The sequence below is a fragment of the Gavialis gangeticus genome, unplaced genomic scaffold (assembly GCF_001723915.1).
Source record: "Gavialis gangeticus isolate Ggan-Ray unplaced genomic scaffold, GavGan_comp1, whole genome shotgun sequence".
In the NCBI taxonomy this organism is placed as follows: Eukaryota; Metazoa; Chordata; order Crocodylia; family Gavialidae; genus Gavialis; species Gavialis gangeticus.
The window spans coordinates 20,777,426-20,800,593 of record NW_017729002.1 but is presented as its reverse complement, the minus strand read 5'-3'; the positions used below and the strand labels follow the sequence as shown (position 1 = coordinate 20,800,593).

Genomic DNA, 23,168 nt, shown 5'->3' with positions numbered 1-23,168 from the left:
ATGATCCTTTTTTTTTTTTTTTAGAATAATCACTGCTGCCAAGCTTTTACATTGAGCTTTTTATCTAGTGTTGTGATGGTGCTATGTGCATTCTGTAGTCCATTATTGGGACTATAGAGTGGGTCCACTGTTTGTCTTTCCCTCTGGTCTCTTCCTGAATAAAGTGTTGGTGTGCAAGCTAATCCTCATCTCGCCCTAAATCTCAAAATCAACCCAAGAACCTCAAGGTTATTTTCATTTTAAAAATATGTTAAAAGCAAGTGCAGTAACAGCATTGCCATTGCGTTGCTTGTGGTGAGCTGCTGGTCAGCTTTATTACTATTTTCAGATCCTCATTTCATCACTGCCTCTGTTGTCAGATGCCCTGGTTTGGCAACTGTGTGTAGTTTGTGCATATTGTTCCTGTTTACCTGTGTTATGGTGTGTTGTAAGGAAGATATCAGATGTTGGTTACTTTAGAGGCTTATTTAATTTCTCGCTTTTTAGGGAGAGGTTCATTTCGGCCAATCCAGTCTTCGCTTACTAAAGCAGCTGTTTCTCGACCCATTGTGCCCAAGGTTCTTCCAACACAGGCAACCAACCATCTGTCCAGTAAGTGTCGTCTCAAAGATAATGGGAGTCTTTGGGTGCCATATTTTCTAGAACTTTAAGTTACTGGTTTCTTTCACTTGGCTACATACACTTGTTTGTATCTTATTTTTTGTGCATCTACATCAACACTTTGTACCACAGGAGGAAGAAAGATTGCTGTAGGGGAAGGAGTGGAGAGTAATAGTATACTGCAGACTAGCATCATGTGGCAGGACCATACCATTACTTGTCATATTACAGATTAATCTGATCCACCTGATTTTTGAGAAGAGATAGGATTCAGCGTTTATGGTTCAGCCATGTATCTGTATGGTTCAGCCGTGTATCTGTGTGAATGTTGTTCTACGGGCTTTTGAGACCTCCCATGTCATCGAATCTTATAAACAAGCAGTGTTCTACCAAAGTAGGATCTGACATAAAAGGAGAAGAGGTGACATGCTACTTATCTCTTCATTCTTTTCTTTTTTAACTGAACCTCATCAGAAAAGAAAAGAGCCTTAATTAAAGGAGTTGGTAAAGTAAGGATAAATAATAAGTAACACCACTTCACTCTGTGAACAGTTGGCTTGGGAATTCCCTATCGCAGGAAGACAGTATAGTGTTTAATTGGATTGAAAAAAAGTTGGATAAACTTAACCCTAAATGCTTTATGTAAGCTCAGATGCAGAACAAAGTCCCAGTTTTCAGAGCATAAGCTGATTAGTTTATGCAGAAATCTGTCCCCATACAAGGCTATGTAGGTGGTAGGTATCTTATGGACATTTCTTGCAACAGCAATACTGAACCTGGGTTGCTGCCAGAAACCTAAAAATAGATATGGTAGCGTTGTGTTGATTTCATAGCACTTCTCTCAAATGTAGGCAGTTTCCAGAGTTTACATAATCAACCATATTAGTGCAAAGTTAGAATCATATAGACCAGTGGATTATGCATTGACCTGTAAATGCAACAAAAAACATTTCTTAAAGAAAAAAAGAGACTCTTCAGACTCCATTGGAAAAATAGTACAGTGACATAGAAGAGTTAAGGCAGAGTGGCATATGGACAAACATTGGATAAAAAGGCTGTTTTTAAATAGGGACAATTGGTATTTCTGTAGGACTGGATCAGATTTGCAAACTCTGTATGTCTGCTTATGTTAGGACCTGCTACCTGCCTTAATTTTTTTTTCCGAAATAACTCAGGGAAGGAATCAAGACTAGTAATCAGTAGAAGAAAAGCCCTCTAACCATTTTTTCTGTTTTACTGAAGGTGCTATTGATTTGGCAGCAAAAAGTGCCGGTATTATCCCTGGCAGCCCTTTGCCTGTCCTAGATGCAGAAGGTTTATCAGGTGTGTCTCCACTGTCACCAGATGGAGTACCCACTGTAATTGCAGGCCAAGAGTCATCAGTAGCACATCAGAATGGGGGCTCCATCACTGCAGTAGAGGTACGTATCTCTTTACATAGGCTTTTCAGATCATTCAGCATCTCATTCTTGGCATGTTAAGAATCCATATTATTTATGACACTGTATAATAGGGGCCTGTTGGATGAATGCACTTTCCAAGACAAATCCAGACCATGATGTATACAGAGCATACTTTTTTTTTTATATCAGTTTTGGGAAAAATTAGAGCCATGACTTCCAGGCTGTTTCTTCTGAAGTGGTCAAATAGTCAGTGGGTCTCAGGGTGTATGCATTCTTCTTTGAACTCCAGCATCCTTTTGCAGAATAATTTATAACTGGGAGCTGCAATACCCTTCAACTGCTTTCTGTACGTAGAACAAATATCAGCAGTTGTCACCATCCCAGGGAAATGGTGGGGAGAGAGTGGCAATGCCAGGGACCCATTATAAAAGGAAGGCGAAGTGGGCAAAGCGTGGCAGAGATAATAGGATACACATAGGCCCTGCTGGGTTTGCAGGAGATGTTTAAGTTTCATACAGTTCCTGTTGTATTTCTAGGGTTCGAGCAGTGGGTGTCGGGTTCCTTTTATCAGTTTGCCCACACAGCATGAACAGGAGGCAGTCCCTGATGGCTTCCAGGTAGAGTATGAGCACAAAGACCAGCTGTGTGAAGTTTGAAATATGGGTGTTCTTTATACAGGTGCTTAGGCATTCCCACCCAGTTCTCTTTTCACCATACCTGCATTTTTTTAACCAGTCTGATAGAAATAGCTTGTAGCCTGTATGACACGTCCTACACTTATCAAGGTAATGGTCTGCTATTATTATTACTGTGCTGGAATGGAGGTTTCACAGGCTGCTGTTGAGAACTTCCTAAATGTTTGGGTTTTTTTTTAATCCTATTCCATGAAAAAGAGAGTAACATTTAACTGACAAACTCTGATCTCTGAAGAGCAATCTGAGATCTTGTTTAATGCTGCATTGATTGTGTGGCAGAAGAGCTTAGCAGGCAAGTATCTTTGTTATACCCACGCATTCTGAATGCTAGGAAAAAAAGTAGATTCCAGGAACTGGGAGTTACACACTATGGCAGTCCAGTCATCAGGCAGCATCGTAGGAGGAACATTACCCAAGAGGGTGGGGTAGAGGTAACAGTACCAGCTGTATCACCAGTATCATCATAGAAATACCTTCCCTTTGTGCTAGATGTAATAAAAGTTAGGAACAGCTATCCCTAACTTTTACATGCCTGCCCCGAAGGGAATCCAGAGGTGCCTCAGAATGGAATTGACAGCAGTCAGCATGCTACTGCCTAAAGTTAAATCAGTCCGCATACAGTTGCATCAGGCCAGCCAAGAGGACATATGGAGCACAGGCTGAAAGATGGAGTTTCTACTGAAGCTGTGACACTGTGCAGTAAAGAACTTTTGATTGATTAGACCAGAGAACAAAAGAGCAAGCAGGAGTCTTTATCCTGGTCATCACAGTGCTTAACAACAACTTTCCACTTGTTGGATTTTTCCTGTACCACAAGACTAATCCCATATTTTGTTACTAATGCAGTCTTGTGAGCAAGGAGTTCATCTCAGGGTTTCTTGGAAAAGCTGCCCTCAATCCTTGGGTTTAGTTGTATAGGAAAATAAGTCTTACCAAATTGGGTGTAAGATTGAACCAGCTACAGATATCATGGCTGACAAAGCCTGATAGAACAGCGTTGCTCAGCTTCTGGCCTGTGGGCTAAATTTGGCAGGGGAGCTATGGCCATGGTCCCCCCGCCCTGCCACAATTCCCACCCCCCCCTGCTTCTGGACCTAAGCTAAGTCACACCCCCTTCCCTCTCCATGAGGCCAGATCAAGCACTTTTCCCCTGTGAGGCTGTGTTGGGGCTGGCCTGCCCTCCGCCCCCCTCTGTGCAACCAGGTGGTGCCTGCTGTGCCCACCCAGGTCCTGAACTGAGAACAAACAATAGCAAGATCCAGCCCACAGATAGACCAGGCACTGCCAATCCAGCCCACCAGGCAAAAAGGTTGAGCACCACTGTGGTAGAAGATTCACGTTCTAATTATGGTTCCGTAGATTAATGGGACTCCCTATATTAAGTATTTGAAAAAGCTTTTAGGCAAAATTAATTGCCTGGGTTGTGCTGTTTAGGGGACATGGTGTGAGGAATGGGTGTGTCTGTGCTTACAGGCAGTCTTTTTGTATTATCAGTATGTGTCCAGAACATAAAACCTCTGTAACTGTGAAGAAATAAATGTTATCAAGTGGATCGACTGGTGGAAGAAGATCAATGCTAGGAATCTTTCTACTTATTTTTTTATACTATTTACATTGTATTTACCTGTTCTTCCAGTCCAGTGCTCACTCCCTATGTTGTAATTTTTAAGCGTGTCCAAATCCTTCACAAACTTGTGACCAATCTATTCTGTCTCTTACAACAGAGCGCATCAGTACTATCTCTGTCAGAACTGTCCAAGACGCCTCTTCAGAATGGTCTCTCTGCTCCTCCACTTCCTCCATCAGAGGCCTCCAGTACCCGTCTGTCCCCTCCCAACGTCTCTGCTCTGTTGGATATCTCTTTGCCTGGACCACCTGAGGATGTGCTTTCTCAGGGAGAGCCTGCCACTCAAATTAGTGATTCTATAATTGAAATAGCTATCAGCTCTGGTCAATACAGTAAGTCTAACTCCAGTTAAATTATTCTCATAACTAAAGTTAGAAAAATCACTAACAGCACATTCTAAATGTCAGCATATAACCCTTACTAGAAAGAAATGATATCCCTTGGGAAGTCAGCTGTTTTCTTTTCCAGTGTATGTAGCAAGGGTAGCAAGCTGCCTAACCGTTTTACCTGCAAAGGAAAATCTTGACATGACTGGAGCTACAGAACAGACTTGCAGGATGTGCATGTGCTGGAGTCAGTGATCTGTAGCTAATGCCTCGGCTCAAAAACAATTTGTGAATGACTTCTGAGAATAAATAATAAGCAAGAACTGAAGAAAATCCAAACTAGAATCTCTAACTATTTCTCTTTCTTCAGAAACTGCATTTTAGCTGTGCAAGAGCCACATGCAATTCTCATCACTAAAATGTCTGAGCTACTTGTAGTAGTATATTAAGCAGCATGCCTACATATCTGTCATATTTTCATTTTCTCCTCAGGGTGGGAGAAGTGTTACCATGGAGTCTGTCTGTGCATGTTAAATTCCATGTCTTTAAATTAAAACCATTAATGGCTTTGACGGTGAGGTTTGGTAGCACTCTAAACTTTTAACACCCCTTTCATCAGTGTTATCCTCTGTAGCCTAGTAATTGTTAGGGATGAGAGTACCAAATTATTTTCTGTCCTTGGGACTCCTGTAAGCTAATAGACATGCATGAAAATAATATATGACCCTTAAATTAGATTTTTTTTCCGACAGATCTTCAGTATTCTAGGCCTTTCCTTCATTAAATGGTATGGCCTGTGGGTTTTCCTTTCCAAAACGTCCACTCTTAAAGTGACGCGACTTTTTCCTACTTGTGTAGGCTATCTTGATTGGCCAAGATCTAGATGCTTAAAATGTATATGTATAATTTTACTGATCTCTCCTTGCTTATAAGTAGTTTGAAGGACAGCATTGCATAATGAGTTTATGCGCAAGGCATATCTTTTGTGAGATTTAGCAGAGGAATGAATTGGGAAACATAACAACCCAAGTTGGAAATGTCAGCCCTTGTTGGGACCTTGGGAACACAGCTGTTAACTTATTGAAAACTCTCTGTTCAATGAGTGCTCATCAGCACAAATATGCAGTCAGCTCCACTCTTTCAGTTTTGCAGTTCCCCTTTAAACTATATAATTATCTCCAGGTTGTGTATTAGATTGAGCAATTACATTGCACATTCAGACACAAAGCCCTTGTACCTAAAGGTTTAAGCTGTTAAATATTTTTCTTTACAGTCAAAAGAAACCCTGTTGACCCAGGCTTTTAAAACATACCCTTTTTAAACCAAAGAAGCTGTTTTCGTTCTGAGTACCAAAGTAGTCTTTAATAGCTACTGGCTGTTCCTGCTGTACATCAGGACCCTTCTCTAATTTGCCGTTAGGAAAGTTGTGACATCATTGGCAGTCACTAAGGAACCAAATCTCTGCATCTACACTTAAAGCAACCCACCATAAAAGAACCAATTCTAAGTATTCTTTGTGATGTATATAACTTCAAACAGTCTTTTACCCTGTGGTAATGTGTCTCTTACCCAACTGAGTAGTGATCTTCTAGAGTAGTGATTCTCAACCAGGGTTCTGCAGTGCCCTGGGGTGCCTTGAGATCCATTCAGGGGTGCCATGGAGGGCCATACAGAGTAAGAAGTGTTGTTAGGTGTGGAAACATGATTCACAAGATAAATCCAGAGATTTCAAATAGGAATTCTTAGTTAAGAGCATTCTTACCTGCTATGGGCTTTTTGAGTTCTTTGCAACAAAAGAATTGCTCTAGTTTTTTGTGAGTTTTTTTATTTTGTTGTTTTGTTGTAGTAAAAAGAATAAGGAAAAGCTCAGGACTGGCATTTTCTGAGGGGTGCTTGGAATCTAAAAACGTTGAGAACCACTGTTCTAGAGGTTTTGTATTTGCAGTGTTTATAGTTTCCTTAAATGAGCCTGGATAGTAGTTCAGCTTATTTCTCTTTGTCACAAGAATCTTACCATAGCTGGTCCAGGAATGAGGACCAGGTCATTCAGATCCCACTCCCCTTACTCAGCATCTTCCCTCTGGACATTAAAGGTCCTAGGACTGTATATTGAAAACTAAGTTTGTCCTGTAGCTTTACAATATTGACTCAGTCTGTTATCCCTGGCTTTCTCTTACAGGTGAAGCTGTTACTCTTTCCCCTGCAAAGCTGAATGGCAGTGACAGCTCCAAAAGTCTTCCATCGCCATCCAGCAGTCCTCAGCAGAACTGGATTGCCTCCCCCAGCCATGATCCACAGTGGTACCCCAATGATTCCACAGACTCTTCTCTCAGCAGCCTGTTTTGTGAGTGTCAGTCCACAGATATGTCGTGATGAAATGTTCTTGTCTCTTCTAATGAAGCTTTCCTCCCCAGTCTGTTTACTTGGAGGGAGTATCAGGAAGGAAGTAGACTCAGCAGGGCACTAGTAAAATGTTACCTTCCCCTCTAACTGTGTTACTCTTAAGTATATTTTGTTCATTCAACTCAGGCTCACAAATCTGCTCCTGAAATAGGAGTTGATCAGCTGGACTGTGGCAGCAGTCTGTATCCCTGCATGTAGGGATGAAGTCAGGAAGCCAAAACACAATTGGAATTGTAGCTAGCAAGGGACATGAAGGGTAAAAAGAAGGCTTTTTATAATTGTGTCAGTAACAAGAGTAGGATCAGGGAAAATGTGGGACCCTTACTGAATGGGGGAGGCAACCTAGTGACAGAGGATGCATAAAAGGCTGAAGTCCTCAATGTCTTTTTCACCTCAGTTTTCACAGGCAAGGTCAGCTTTCAGACGACTGCACCTGACAGCACAGTTTAGGGAAGAGGTGAGCAGCCAACTGTGGCAAAAGAAAAAGGGACTTTTTAGAAAAGCTGGACATATCCAAGTCCATGGGGCTAGACGCAATGCACCTGAGGGTGCTGAGGGAATTGGCCAATGTGATTGCAGAGCCACCGGCTATCATCTCTGAAAACTGATGGTAATCGAGAAAGGTCCCAGACAATTGGAAAAGGGCAAATATAATGCCCATCTTTAAGAAAGGGAAGGAGGAGGATCCAGGAAACTATAGACTGGTCAGCCTCACCTCAGTCCCTGGAAAAATCATGGAGCAGATCCTTAAGGAATCCATTTCCTAAGCACGTGGAGAAGAAGGTGATTAGGAACAGTTAGCATGGATTCACCAAGAGCCAAGTCATGCCTGACCACCCTGATTACCTCCTATAATGAGATGATTGGCTCTGTGAATGCAGGGAGACAAGTGGATGGTGATATAACGACTTTAGTGAGACTTTTGATATGGTTTCCCACAGCATTCTTGCAGGCAAGCTAAGGAAGTATGGGTTAGATGAATGAACTATAAGGTGGATAGAAAACTGGCTGGATAATCAGACTCAGTAATCAATGGCTTGATGTCTAATTGGCAGCTGGTATCGAGTGGAGTGCCCCAGGGGTTGGTCCTGGGGTTGGTTTTATTCAGTATCTTCATCAGTGACCTGGAAGATGGCATAGAGCAGAAGTTCCCAAGCACTGGGTCGCAGCCCAGTACTGGGCTGCGAAGGGTTGGCTGCCAGGTCATGACATGAGCCCCCCTGCTTGGACTTCCGTCTGTCCGCCTGGGCAAATAGGTTCTGCCACTAGCAGTCACATGCGGGGTTAAAGCTGGGCGGCGTGGCAGGCCTGGGAGGGAGGCAGGTGGCTCAATGTGCCCTGTCCTGCTCCTGTGCTGGTAGAGTACACCCCCAGCAAGTTTGCAGATGACACCAAGCTGGGGGGAGTAGTAAATGCATTGGAGGGTAAGATTAGGATTCAGAGAGACCTACACAGATTGGAGGATTGGGCCAAAAGAAATTTCATGCAGTTCAATAAGGCCAAGTGCAAAGTCCTGCACTGAGGATGGAACAATCCCATGCACCGCTGCAGGCTGGGTCCTGACTGGCTAAGCAGCAGCTCTGCAGAAAAGGACCCAGGGATTACAGTGGATAAGAAGCTGAATATGAGCCAGCAGTGTGCCCTTGTTGCCAAGAGGCTAATGGCATACTGGGCTGCGTTGGTAGGAATGTTGCCAGCAGACCAAGGGAAGTGATTATTCCCCTCTATTCAGCAGTGGTGAAGCCAAATCTGGAGTACTGTGTCCAGTCTTTTGACTTGAGAGGCTGAGGGAACTGGGCTTATTTAGTCTGGAGAAGAGAAGACTGAGAAGGGATTTAATAGCAGCTTTCCATGACCTGCAGGGTGGTTCCAAAGAGAATGGACCTAAACTGTTCTCGCTGATGGTAGACAACAATGTAAGGAGCAGTGGTCTCAAGTTGCGACCAGGGAGGTTTAGGTTAGATATTAGGAAACACTTTCTCACAAGGAGGGTAGTAAAACTGGAACAGGTGACTTGGAGAGGTTGTGGGATCTCTATTCTTGGAAGTTTTTAAAACCCAGCTAGACAAAGTCTTGCGTAGGATGATCTAGTTGTGGATGGTCCTGCTTTGAGCAGGGGTTTGGACTAGATGTCCTCCTGAGGTCTCTTCCAACCCTAATTTTTCTATGATTCTTGGGGCAGGTATTTTCTTGGGCCCTTTCTGTAGTCATACTTGCAAAGCCAAGCAAACTTGTTTCTGTTGTGAGATGGTTTGACTGGTCTTCTAAAGCAAAATGATGCTAGCAGCTTTTTGTGGAGTATACATGTTTCAGTGTATGCACAGTGCATAATCCTAAAGATATTTGGGGGGGTTTTTCTGAGTTAGCCAGAAGGATGGCCAGTTGTATATGGGAGAGACTATGTATGTAACTCTTCCTGTATTCGGTAACCTACTGATAGTGCTTATGCTCATAATCTGTGGCTTGCAGGAAGTAGAGGAGATGGTTTTAACTTTTCTTTAGGGTTAGATTCCCCTGTACTCTCCTTCTCTCCTCAGCTGTTAGTGCACTATGCTTATTGCTTTACTTACTTTTACAGCAAGTTTCATCTCCCCTGAGAAAGGCCGAAAAATGTTGCCAACCCCTGTTGGGACTGCAAGTGGCACCTCCTTATTGGGGCCCAGCCTGCTGGATGGAAACTCAAGGGACTCTTTTGTATCTCGATCTCTGGCAGATGTAGCAGAGGTACGTGTTTGTGTTCATTAGGCCATATTTGCATGTGAAATAATGAATATAGAATTAGTCTGGTAACACAGTATTGGGCATGTTGTTCATTATACTCTCCTAAGACACTTTAGGCAAATGCCACTGGTCTTTAGATCCGATTAACAGCTGGTAGGGAGAGATAAAACGGGGGGGGGAAGAAATTCTTAGGCCCAAATTGAACAAGTAGGAAGTAACTGTGGTCAGATTGTCTGAGGAAGTATCACGAGGACACATACTACTAAACAATCTTCAGCCCTAGGTAATTCTATCTTTTATTTTCAAAATTATTTTGAAAGTAAATGAAAACCAGAAATTAAGAAGCAGATTCAGCTTTGCTGCACTTCCTGGTAGCCTTGCCAGTGTATCCACAACAGGAAGGAAGATTTAATATTTCTGCCAGGTAGTTCTATAAGAGTTGTGCCACTAGAAAGTACAGCAGGGTTCAGCTGACTCTGTGCCTCCTTGATTGCCAGAAATAAGGCTGTGTACCGATGGGAAGAATATACTATGAAAACCCCAGGTATGCTGAGGCAATAAACATCTACAGCTGCATGACATAACCCCCTCAACCCCCTACATCTGCTCTAACCCACTTTCAGTCTTGGGTTACTCCTTCCCAAGGCAAGGTAACTTATTTTCTGGAAGCACAGAATTGTCTTGAGATTTTCCGTCTCAGGGCAGCTCCACTGTAGTGTAGCTGTGGCCTAAGGCTTTTCTTTAGTTGGGGAAGAAAAGGGCAACTTTAAATCTTTGCATCCTTTATGCATAGTTCCCTTTCTGGGGCATACTGAACCATTTTTTTGCTGCAGCATGTCTGAAACCAAGAATAGGCGAACTAATTGCAGATGTCTCTATACCATATTTTCTCACATAAATCATGCCTCAGAATAAAATATGTAACTTGTTGTTGAAAAGCAGACTGAAGAAAAAGGTCTTTCCTTGTAAATAAGTAACTGAAAAGCAGCAGCCAGGGAACTTATCCTGCTCATGTTTCTGCTTCCCCTTAGTCACATGCACTTTTTATTTTTACCCAGTAATGGGTAGAAGCTGCTTTTAGTGTATTTGTTGCATATCTCCCACACTACAATTTTCAGCATCTGATGTTATGGCTGGAATGTAACTGATCCACTGCACTCCTTGTCTTCACCTTTTTGAGGGCAGTGAGTTGCACAAGTCGCTACATAAAGCAAGGTAGAATATCTGTAATATAATGTTATCATGTAGGAAAGGTATAGTTTACATGGGAAAACCAGCGTTAGCAAAAGAAAATGTTCTGAAAGGCCTCTCATCAAGAGTTGTGCAAAATGAAATTTTGTTTACATGCAGAATTGGTCCATCACAGGCAGCAGCTGTGCATGCTTATGGCCACATCTTTTCCAAGATATCTTGATGCTGATTTTGGAGGGATTAGCTATCATGGCAGTGAGGCTGCCACCATACATACCAATCAAGGAGTGTTGCAGGGGTGGGCTTTTTGTTTTGTTTTGTGGTTATTTTCAACTAAAAATTGGACAAAGGCATAGATTTATTTCATGAGGCCACTGAAGTCCCAGCAGGTAATTGCTAACATGGGCTATATTAGAAAACATGACCTGGAGGTGAAATGTTGTTATTCCAGTATTATCTGGCCCTGATCCTGTCATGGGCAAGGGCTATTCTTCACCTCTACTGACCAGTAGCTTTTGGGGTTTCTTTTCCCCCTCTCTAGGTTGTGGATTCCCAGCTGGCATGCATGATGAACGAGAACAGCATAGATTACATATCTCGTTTCAATGACCTTGCCCAGGAGCTATCGATACCTGAGCCATCCCGGAGGGAGATTTTGTTTGATGGAGGTGGAGGAGGTCCCCCCATTGGTGATCTCTCTCAGTGACCATACAATACCAGCAGGCTGGTGAAGACTGTTCAGCTAAGCGAAACTTGCTGTACTGGATTGGGGCAGGGCAGTCTTGGATATGCAGCTTAATGCCCAGTCGTCCTTGACCAATGTACACCTTTGTAAAAGAGCATTGCTGTCTTCAAAGGTCTGAAGAAGTATTTGCAAGTTTTGGAATGTGCAATACATGGAAACAGCGAAATGCAGAACAGTATTATGGGGAGAGATGTGTCCACATCAATGATATAAGATGGAGTAGTGAATTTATAGGACTGTCCTGGATTTGTACTTCAAAATGATCTAGGCAAGAAGCTCAAACAAAGGGATTGCTAGAAGTTACCTACATTGATTTTACTTGCATAATGATCAAAACGCAATGGTTTGGGATCCCGGGGTGGGCAGGGGAGGGAAAAGGGGAAGCGCCTTTGCTGTTTGCATCTTGAAATATCCCACTCAGCACTCTTGATGATCAGTCAGACTGAAGATTCTTGCACTCTCCTGAAAGGCACCATGACCATGATGCTTTTGCTAGCATTTTGTAACACACTCTGTTTCTTTGGCTACATCTTGTTTACTGAACATTCCAGCAGGGCAGATGCCTGTGTTTGTTTTGTAGGGGAGCCTCCATCCCCCCAACTTTGCATGGATCACAGAGGATTTTTCTCTGTTTTTAAACCTTACCCTCTGTCACAGCCACCATCCTTCTGACTGGACCCACATGATCGTTCTTTCTGCAGACTGATACTGGATTCTTCATCATGTTGTATGGTGTATTGGTTCACCCCACTGATGGGAAAGTACTTTGCAAGTTGTCTCAGAAGGATAGTCACCCTATAGGCTGGGAGATGCTGCAGAAAGGGCTCTTTATGGAGTTGCAATAAAAGTGGTCTTGAATAGGTCTTAGGTTTTTTTGTTGGAAACCTATATATATTTCTACCTCTCTCCACATAAATGCCAGCATGTTGCTGAGAATTTTCCTGGGAGAGGAAATAGGAAAGAATAATATAACTTGCAGGAAAAAATAATAAGTTAAACTAAATTGTAATCTCATGTCTTGCAGGTAAAGAAAAGAGGTGTCAAGTCCCTGTTTAATTTTATCCATCTTATCCTCTTTGCCCAGCTAATTCTTTGTGCTCTGCATTACCTCAGGGCATCATTTTTCACTATAGTCACTCGAGCATTGATGGGTCCAGAACTCCCTATGCTAAGTACTTATGCATTTCTATGGTAGTTTTAATGCCTAAAATACCCAAGTCTTGATATCAGCAGGTTTAAAGGAGGTTTGGCGAAGTTGCTTTCTCTACAGATGAGTTTTCATTTGCTTCTGCCTTACAACTCAGGATACGTTCTCCTCCCATTTCCTTTCCTATCAGTCTTGAGAGAGGATATTTTTTACTATGCCCTGTTTTTTTAAGCACTTGTCCGCATCCCTAGCAAAGGGATTCCCTTTGGCTATTCAGTAGCTCTGAAACTCTCCCAGAGGCCAGTCCTAATATAAACCTCAAACTTTATACACTAACTGTTTGCTATTGAATAAGATGAACTCCTCCATCTCCAAGGCTATTATCAGGGCTTTGTTTTCCCAACTTGCACTAAACTCTGTGGATGTAGTTTTACCTGCCTCTAGCTACTTCTACAAAGCATTTGACTGGGAGTTTCTTATTGGAATGTTGCCCACAGTACATTTATCAGGTTTACCATTTTCCCAGTCACTGTCCCACCCATGGAGATGTTTTTTATATTGGTATATATTTTGCCTTGCACTTCTCTGTCTTGAAGAGAAAATGTAACCAGTTTTCTGATGTTCATACTCTGTAACTTGGAGCAGTTTTAATGACCTTGCTTGTGTTGTGAAAGACTTGTGATTCATGCTATAGGATGCCTTGCGTCTGGTTGCTTCATTCTGCTCTTTGATGTGGGAAAGGCTTACCTTTTCAAGCACAGCATCAGTAGAGTTGGGCATTCCCAGCAGCGACTCAAACCTGCATTACTAGCAGGCAGTGGGTCATCACACTAAAAGGGGGGAGGATTTCATAAAAATAGGATAACTCCTTGCTCTGACTAGAGGGGTACCTGAGGTATTGTTTTCCTTCTGGCATTGTTTTCTCTGTCTCTGTCTCCCCCCTTTTCCCAAATATAGTTTTACTATTGTCACACTTAGCAGGAATCATGTAATGCTCTCATGTTGTCCTAGAACACAAGCATGTTTAAAGCTGCCAGCCAAATGAGCATTTAAGTGTATGCATTTGAGGGTTCAAACTTGGTAGAAACTGAGTTCCTCTGCCTAAAGTTTGCTGCTGGTGGTTATAAACTTCAGACACCTTTCAGTCCAGTCTTTCCCAAATTACCTGCTTCCCTTTTTGGCTTCCCATATTAGCAGTGCTGTTTGTATTTTACAATAGTATGCCTCCCAGAAAACCTCTCAACTTATGTGTGACAAAAACAGAAACCTCCTACTATAGATATAGCCAGGGATTATCTAAGCATAGTGACATCAGAAAGAGGAGATGTGAGATCTAACTGGGTACAATAAATCTGAACCTTTAGTTTTCATCTCGTAAATTTTTGAAGTCAGCCTTATGCAGTCTTGTGTTTTGGGTTACCTTACCGCCCTTTCCCCCAGAAATATCTGAACTAGTGATAGAATAGTTGTCACACTGGTCTTGTGAGGCTTCTTTCCATCTTAGTGTGTCTAGATTAGTTGCTAGCGCTGCTGCAGTGAAAGGAAGTGTAGGGTATGTCACCAAGTTCTGTTAAAAGGATCCTGCCATTTGAATACATGGAGCTGTCAAACTGCCTTGAGGTAGTCTGTTCACTTTACCATGGGAGAAAAAGAATAATGTGAGATGATGAGTGCTGGTGTAATGGTTATTTTTAAAGGTGGGTGTCCATGAGTCTAGCATAGTTTAATGCCCTGGATCCTCCCCAAGAACTGAAGTGCACCAGGTAATGACACATAAATTAATATTACATGGAACCACTTGTTTAGCTCCAAAAATTGTATAATAGAAAAGCTGATGCTAACACATTTTTAAGAATTTCCATTATAAATATGGATTTTTGGCATTCTGTCCTTGCCCAAGTTGTCCATGGTCTGCACCTTCCATGCCTGAAATTTGCAGCCCTTTGAGATTAACCCCACCTGCTATTTTTGGCCTGTGGTTCAGAAATGTTGATATGATCTACAGGTTGCTTTTAAATAGCAAAGCCCTGTCAAGACACACAAAATCTACTTGTCATCAAGAAAAAAATTGGAACCAATTTAAATCATAAGAATAAATTTAGCTCAGTAAAGAGATTATTATCCTTAGTATATGCAAAGTCTCTTTTATACACACCTGGCCCTACTAATTGGTAGATTTCCACCTAATGTCCCCTTGCATCCTAGTCCTTATCAGTTTTTGCCTCAGGCTGCTAAGGGGAAAATGAATAACTTGTTTAAAGTGGAAAATTTTAACATTTAACTAATTTCAGTTCCTCCAACTTAAGTAACAACAGTAACTTCTGTAAACATTTCAGCCTCTTCTGAACAGACATTCCAGCAAATTGCTAGTGTACTGCAGGCAGGATTGTTTTGAAGGTAACAGTCACTCCATTATCTTCATATCTGTCTCAGTCGCAGTAAAGAAGCTGGAGGAAAGGAATGGACATTAACAGTCTAGCCTCTCTTTCTGAAATTAGTTCCTATAAAGCTTGTGCTCTGACTTGTTTTTGAGTAAGTTTTTTTTTTTTTAACTTCAGGTGGGTGACCAGCAAGCCTGGTGAGTGTACATGGAACAAGCTTCCTTGTACTCCCTAAGGCAAAATAATGGAAACATGCTGTTTGTCATCATGATCTGGGTGTAAAGCGGTATTGCATCCTAAAGAATACATCTGACTGTGCGCTAGCTGTCAGGGTACCGCATCCTGTTTAGCCAGTTTGTTCAGTTCTTCATCAGTAAATGTACTAAGCATAGGAATTTTAGTTGTTTTAAAATGGCATTGTGTAACGTTTTCTTGGCACCCTTCTTTATATTCCTAAATTGAATTTAAATAGCTTGGATCCAACCTAATCTAGAAAGATGTCTCATCTACTGACTGCAGATCCTGCAGTGGAAATTACCATTAATGGTAAAAACTTTACCATTTTTATGCTCCAAACTTCAGATACGTTTATAAGGAAAAGACTGCACTTTTTTAACCTTTTCAAACCTTTGAATCTCTCTTAATTTCACGGCAATTTGTAAATGTCAAATAAGTGAAACCTTGGCAAGCACTACGGCAATAAGTTATCATAAATTACTGAAACATGATAACTGGCTTTAGAGCTTATGGTTTTGGCAGCAAGGTTTTATTGCTGTTTCTTTTAATAATAGTTAAGCCATATCATCTAAGGTTTTTGGCTTGTTTGAGATGTGAATTTGTTTTATAGATTATAAATATACATATATAGTGTATGTATAAAGCAGAATGCCTGTCCTTACTGATTATTTTTTGTACCATATTGTAAATTATATTATTTATTCTTTACCAATTTTGGAAAAAGGTGTTTTGGTTATTTAATATAATATACAAAAGCTGTTAAACTTCTTCTGTTTCAATTTCCAATTCAACTTGTAAAGCTGTTTTTATTCTTGTGCATAAATACATACTAATCCTTGGTCTAATTCATGTTCACTCTGTTTCCTGGCTTGACAGTCACTTGACAGGTTTTCCGTTTTAGCCAATATTTACTTAATAGTATCTGTTCCCATTGGAGCCCATTGGATGAAGATATTTCTGAAGTATCAAAATATTATTTCAGCAAGGCCAGGATTTCCATCCCTTTCACTAAAAGATCAGTATGGTGGGAGAACCATATTAATTATTTGATACCTTGTAATTCCTCTCTAGCTTGAGCAGCCTCCCATCTGGGTTGCATGGACTACTGGAGACAGCTCTCCTTTTTTCACTTGCTATATCACACTAAAGACAGTTGAGTGCTTCCTTGTAATACTGTGTTTCCCCTTTAATTATTATAGTCACTATGAAATGTTAAGCAATCATGAATGAGAGGAGTCATGAACAGTAGGATGAGTTATCTAAGTCCTAAGGGCTTGTATGTAAAGGAATGTGGTCTTCCTCTCTGTTAAAAGCACCAAGGTAGGTTATCTCTTCATGAAAGTTGGTGTGCCCAGTGGATATGTTAGAGTGGGTAGTGAGTTCACTGTGAGTTCTCACACTCTCTTATCTTGTGGTAACTTGTTCATGCAGCTTTACCTTTAAGAAAGTTACTACAAATTTAAAAGATACATTGAGGCTGCATCAAGACAAGCATGGCCATGCTGTATGTGGCACTGCAGACCTGTCAGATCCCAGGGTCAAAAAAACCCACGTGGAAAAAAAGAGGGTGGCGCGTGTGGCCTGCAGTGCATGCTGCCCAAAACCATAGCCTGGTCTGCCAGAGCCAGGCTACCAGCCAGGCTCCAGGAGCACTGCGGCTGTTATAGCCAGCACAGTTGCTGGCCTCAGCCTCCCCTACCCCACCCAGGGTTATCTGCCATGTGTCAAGGTGTGCTGCTGTTCCTTGTCCCCAGGGAACCAAACATCCACACTCATCTGAACAGCCTTAGTGCATCTTTCATAACCCCTGGCTGGATGCTGTCATTCAGAATTAATGGCCTTTAACTTGGTTTAGCTCAATGAATATGAACAAAACTAAGTCAAAGCCATTTTTATTCTGAATAGGGATGTGCATGCAGGGGTTCCACCTGATTTAAATTTAAATATATTTAATTGAATACCTTATTGAAATTCAGACCAGGCCCTAACATTTGGGTCCACATTATGTAAGCTCAAGGGGGGCCAGGATGGTGTAAATGCTAGGAAGGCACATGATTGACAGCCCAGAAGTTGCAAGTTTGAGGCCATAGCAAAAGTGTTCATGGCACACCCATGTCAAATTCCAACAAATCTGTGAATTCTGCTGAATACCTTGTCACAAGGACACAGGAAAGGAAAGGATAAAGTTCAGGAAACCATATAAAAGACTTCTTTTGCTCCTGTTAATCTTTGTCCTCCACTTGTTCTTAATAACACATCAGCATTTAATCTCCATTTGACGGATTGTTTACTATCATTCTGTCCAAGTGAAAATGTTGAAATATCTGGATTTGGGGGTGGAAGGGAAGCAACAGGACGAGGAAATAAACGTAATCTTTAATAATTTATTTTTAGTGTTTCCTTTTTCTACAACAAGCACCTTCTACCATCTATGGGGTTGTTTTTATTTTTCCCATGGAAGATGTATGCCAAACGTGTTGGTGCCTGATGGATATTGAAAGACTTGAAAATAGAACAAAAGGGTAAATCTGAACTGAAGTACAGTACTTGGAAGTTGGGAGTAAGGAAATCTTCCCTGTCCCTATCCTCATATTAAAGCCACGCCAGTAATATAAACTCCCACTGGAAATTCTACCAGTATCGTACTTAAATTGTGTGTGATGTTTCACATGGATATAGTTTGAAGTACCTTTTCTTTCTGAAGCAAGAATTTTTGTGACAGTTGATTTTCTGCAAGGTGTCACTTTCCAGTAGAAGGAAGATTTCGTAGCTTTTGAGTTTTTAAACTACTCTTTTAATTACCAGATAAATCTATTATAATCTGCCTCTGAAGCAGTTCTGACTAGGCTATTTTATGCTTTTGGGATGAAAGGGGGAAGATATGGGTATGACCCTAAAGTGTGTTTGCATGGAGGTTTTTTTTTGTTTTAACAAAATGCCCCTTCTAAGCCTGTTGTTCACAAGAACTATGTTTTAAAACACTTTTGCTGTTCCACTTCCCTTTCTTTTCACTTAGGATTTTTCACTCACTTTCACTTACATTCTGCCTGAAGACCTTCTAATGTGAAGTTCAAATTTAGAAGTGGTGAAAGTTAGTCTCAGCACTTTTTTTAAACTCCAGCTTCCTTAGTCTCCTTTATGCACAGCTAGAATATTTCAAAAGGGAATCTGACTTGAACTGAATTTGGTCATCAGACTCCTGGCTTTCTGTATTTTTGAGGAATTGGTGTAGAAACAGATATTTCCATTCAGCACCAAAATGAGCTAGGGCTGTACACTAAAACATGCATTAGTCACTCCAGGCAGGCAGCACTTTAGCACAATGGATTAAAATCCAAAGTGGAATTGATGGCTTGTGTCCATGTCAGAAATCTGCGGAGTTGCTACCTTTCCAAGGGTTATGCTATTTGTAAGGCTTCCATAGAGTTACTTGATACACACCACCTTTAAAGAAGAAAAGTTGCCATGTGAACCATGGTTATTCTATAGTGGTACCCCTGTGCTTTCACACAACCACATTTTTAGTCTCTTCTTTTGGTTCTTCTCTTCAGATTTTTAAGTTTACTTGGAGAAGCTGAGAGAGGTCGGACTGTTTAGATTTCTGTTATATGTTAATAGTGAACGCTCTAAGAAGAAGCTAATGCAGGTCCCTGTGGGCACAGCTTTTCCCCTAGTGGAGTACCTCACAATGAATATGAATATGCAGAGGCAACACATTCAAACCTTATCTTATGGTATATTGTGTGTTCCCTCAGTGATCTCTGCAGAAGAATGCTAGCTATGCTGCTAGAAGTCTAGCCATGTAATAAACAAGCCTGAGATTTAGGGCAATTCAGCCTTATTCCAAATAGCTTTTTCACCCATAACTATAAAGCAATTTTTTTAATGTGGGAAGGAATTTAAATTGGGAAATAAGTAAAGCAGCCTTAAGTGTGGACTTCTAACTGGTCTATCCAAAGTCTATCGTGTCAAACTTTTTTTCATCTCGACAGCTCATCACCTCAAGCTGAGCATGACTAAACCTGAGCTCATCCTCTCTTCTCCCATCTTTGTTGTTACTCGGGCTTTCATAGATTCACAGATGTAGAGATGGAAGGGACCTATGTAGATCATCAAGTCCGACCCCTCTGCCCTGGGCAGGAGAGAATACTGGGCTCATATGACCCCAGCTAGGTAACTGTCAAGCTTCCTCTTAAAGACCCCCCAAGGTAGGAGCCAGCACCACTTCCCTTGGAAGTTGGTTCCAGATCCTAGCCGCCCTGACTGTGAAATAGTGCCTTCTAATGTCCAGCCTGAACCTACTCTCTGACAACTTTTGTCTGTTATTCCTTGTTACTCCAGGAGGTGCACGGGTGAACAGGGTCTCTCCCATTCCCTGCTGGTCCCCCTGGTAAGTTTGTAGACTGCCACCAGGTCCCCTGTCAGCCATCTCTTGTGAAGGCTGAACAGGTTAAGGTCCCGTAGCCTCTCCTCATAGGGTCTGCCCTGCTGTCCCCGGATCATGCGAGTGGCCCTCCTCTGGACCCTATCGACGCTGACCACATCTCTCCTAAAGCGCGGCGCCCAGAACTGGACGCAGTACTCTAACTGCGGCCTGACCAGTGTCGCATAGAGGGGGAGGATCATCTCCTTGGCCCTGCTTGTGATGCATCTGTGGATGCATGACAAGGTGCGGTTAGCCTTACTGACTGCGTCCTCACATTGGCAGCCCATGTTCATTTTGGAATCGATAATGACTCTAAGATTTCTTCCTGCCACTATGCTTTGGAGAAGGGAGTTTCCCAGCCTATAGGTATGCTGCTGGTTCTTACTGCCCATGTGCAGTACCCTGCACTTGTCAGTACTGAATCCCATCCTGTTCTCATTTGCCCACCCCTGTAACCCGTCCAGGTCCAGCTGTATCCTGTCCCTCCCTTCTAGTATGCCCATCTCCCCCAGATCTTGGTGTCATCAGCAAATTTGAACAGGGTGCTATTCACCCCCTTGTCCAAGTCACTGCTAAAGAAATTAAAACAGTGTGGGCCAAGAACTGAGCCCTGGAGGACCCCACTGCCCATGTCCCTCCAGGTTGAACATGACCTGTCCACTACCACCCTCTGGGTGTGGTCCCTCAGCCAATTTGCAACCCATCTGACTGTAGGCATCAATGCTACAGTCACCTAGCTTTTTAATGAGAATGGGGTGGGAGACCATGTCAAAGGCCTTCCTGAAGTCCAGAAAGACTACATCCACTGCAACACCTGCATCCAATCATTTTGTGACCTGATGGTAGAAGGCAATCAGGTTGGTCTGACAGGAGCTGCCCCTAATGAACCCATGCTGGTTGCCCCTGGCATTGCTTCAGCATGACAGCAATCTTTGATTCCTTTTATCAAAGGTTAGGACCAAGTTGCATTATTTCTTCCCTCATAAAATACCTAAAATCTATCCCTAATAGCAAATTCACTGGAAACAAAACACAAGAGGATGCTGCAAGTCGAGACCAAGATGCATTGGTAAGGCAAGGTAAGAATTGCAGAAGACACTGTGTCAGGAGTACAGTTCATTTTCCCTCCACTTCCCTAAAATAAAGGTAGCAACAGGACTGTTCATGAATTAACTTGGCATATTTTAGTTATACAGGGTGCATGTACAGGTTGCCATATGGCGACATTGCTATGGCACTGTGCTTTAGTACTCCCTTTTGGGTTCACTGTCAGGGATAAATTGTAGGTATTTTGTGAGGGAAGAAATAGGCGGTTACTGCACTGTGTGCATGGGTAGATTTCGCCACTACATCACCGTAGTGGTACACTGTACCACGGAGTGTGCTGCTCTGGCAACGTAATGTCACTACATCGCCATAGGGCAGTGTGTAGACACACCCACTATCATTTAAAAAATTGTAGTTAAAGGTTTAACTATTGTAACATAAGTGTCAACCACTAAATATCTTTGATTAAAAGTGCAGTGCAAGCATTGGCTCCCTGATATTAGTTATATAACCGAACCAGAATCTAGATACATTCCTCTGGAAACACTCATAGTGTATATAGTTGCCCAGCTGGCTTTTCTGTCTTACAGTGTAACCTATTGGTATCCATTTCCTAAATGCTGGAGGGAGTTGCAACTTAACAAAGGTGTGTCTCTTTCAAGTACAGTAAGTAGCTAGACCATGTATGTACTTGGCCATATAACTTCCACATGCTGCATCCCTTTATTAGAAATTATAAGCGACAGTCCATTGCATTTTAAAAGATGAGATCACATCTAATTTAGTTCTTGGAAAAGCTCAATAAAGCCCAAATGAATACTGAATTTAGAGGCAGTGCTGAGTTCTTTAGGCTGCAAAATCATCATGCCCGTTTCTGATGTTTGTCTAACCAATGTTTCCTCATTTTATTTTCTAAAGATTTTCCCTCTTGAAATATCATTTAAAAATCACAGCAGCTTGCATTGGGGTTGCCCCCAAACTTTGTACCTATTTGCCCTACCTGACTTCCAGAAGGTGCATCTACACATTAATGCACAGCGAACTCCAGTGCTCATCATGCTGCATTTTATTCATTCCGAGAGCCTGAGTTTGCTGTTTGAACATGCACCTGGGGCTGCAGCACCTCTGAGTGGCAGGGAGCCCTGAGGGTCAGCCAGCCCCCACACTGAAGCACCCTCGTTCCCTAGCCAGCCAGGTCAGCATCTACACATGTATTGCCATGGGCTGAAAGACTCAGCAGAGTAGTACTCGTATTTAGGAGCTGCCAATTAGGGGAGAAAACATCTCGCCGAGACCTTGAAAAGCACAGTTCTGTTCTGAAAATTTGCTGTAAAACATACAGGCTGCCCAAGGAGATGGTGTGTGCTTGGAGGACCTCGGGAAAAGGAGGTGGTTCTACTGGTATCCGAGTACAGGGTGTCCTAGGAGGAGGGGCAAGGGAACCGGTTCAGGGTGCTGCATCGCGGTCAAGTTCAGGCCAGACGTGACGGTTCTTTTCTGCCTCCGTATTTCGGGATCCGGCCAGTTTCCCTCCCGACTGCGGCCACTGCTCAGCATCCTGATGGCTCAGGGCGATGTCTTCGCTCAGTTCATTCCCAACAGCGCCGGGGACGGGGCCGCCTGGGCTGGATTTTGGCCCATCGGGGATCGCCCAAGCTGGGAAACACGGAGCGAGCGGGACCCCGGGAGCGGAGCGAGCGGCCTGGGCCCGAGCGGAGCGGAGCATCTCCCGCACTGGTCTCACGCGGCGACCACGGCGGGCGCAGGGTCGGTGCCACCGGGACTGCGCCTCCGCTCCGGGCTGCTAGGATCCGTGGTGCAGCCGCTGCACTCCGCAGGCCCCGAGTTGTAGCAGCAGCGGTCACATAGGAACGAGCGGGACGAGCCCCAGCTCCGCCTCACCCGCCGCAGGTCTCGCCCGGCACAGACAAAGCGCGAGCCGCGCCTACCTGTCCCTTTAACTGCGGGGCTTGCCCGCCCCTGCGCGGCCCGCCCTCTCCTCTCAGCCAATGGCCATGCAGCGCTTCCTGACGGACGGGCGATTGCTCCAATGAGCGATGGAGCGGGCGTTTTCAAGCTTCCCTCCCCAGGCAAATGGGCGGGCGCTCCTGAGAAGCTGTAGCCTCTGGTAGGGTGTGCGGTGGGAGTGGCGGCCGCGCGGGCCAATGGCGCGGCAGGGCGAGCCGGCGGGCTACCTGTGGTGTCGGCGGCTGGAGGCG

At 43.1% G+C, this 23,168-nt stretch overlaps 1 protein-coding gene across 6 annotated transcripts in view; it reads left to right on the top strand.

The window, feature by feature from the left end:
• The window catches only part of CRAMP1 (cramped chromatin regulator homolog 1), a 77,536-nt gene extending 61,215 nt beyond the window's left edge, over positions 1-16,321 (top strand). For 5 of the 6 annotated variants that reach the window (XM_019507628.1, XM_019507626.1, XM_019507624.1 and 2 more), the window contains 7 exons: positions 487-591; positions 1,843-2,021; positions 2,540-2,620; positions 4,423-4,657; positions 6,831-6,995; positions 9,633-9,778; positions 11,508-16,321. In XM_019507628.1, the coding sequence (XP_019363173.1) occupies positions 487-591; positions 1,843-2,021; positions 2,540-2,620; positions 4,423-4,657; positions 6,831-6,995; positions 9,633-9,778; positions 11,508-11,672 (1,076 nt within the window). In that variant the 3' untranslated portion in view covers positions 11,673-16,321. The remainder of the gene's footprint in view (positions 1-486; positions 592-1,842; positions 2,022-2,539; positions 2,621-4,422; positions 4,658-6,830; positions 6,996-9,632; positions 9,779-11,507) is intronic. The other variant, XM_019507625.1, reaches the window with a different exon arrangement.
• Positions 16,322-23,168: the final 6,847 nt, after the last annotated feature.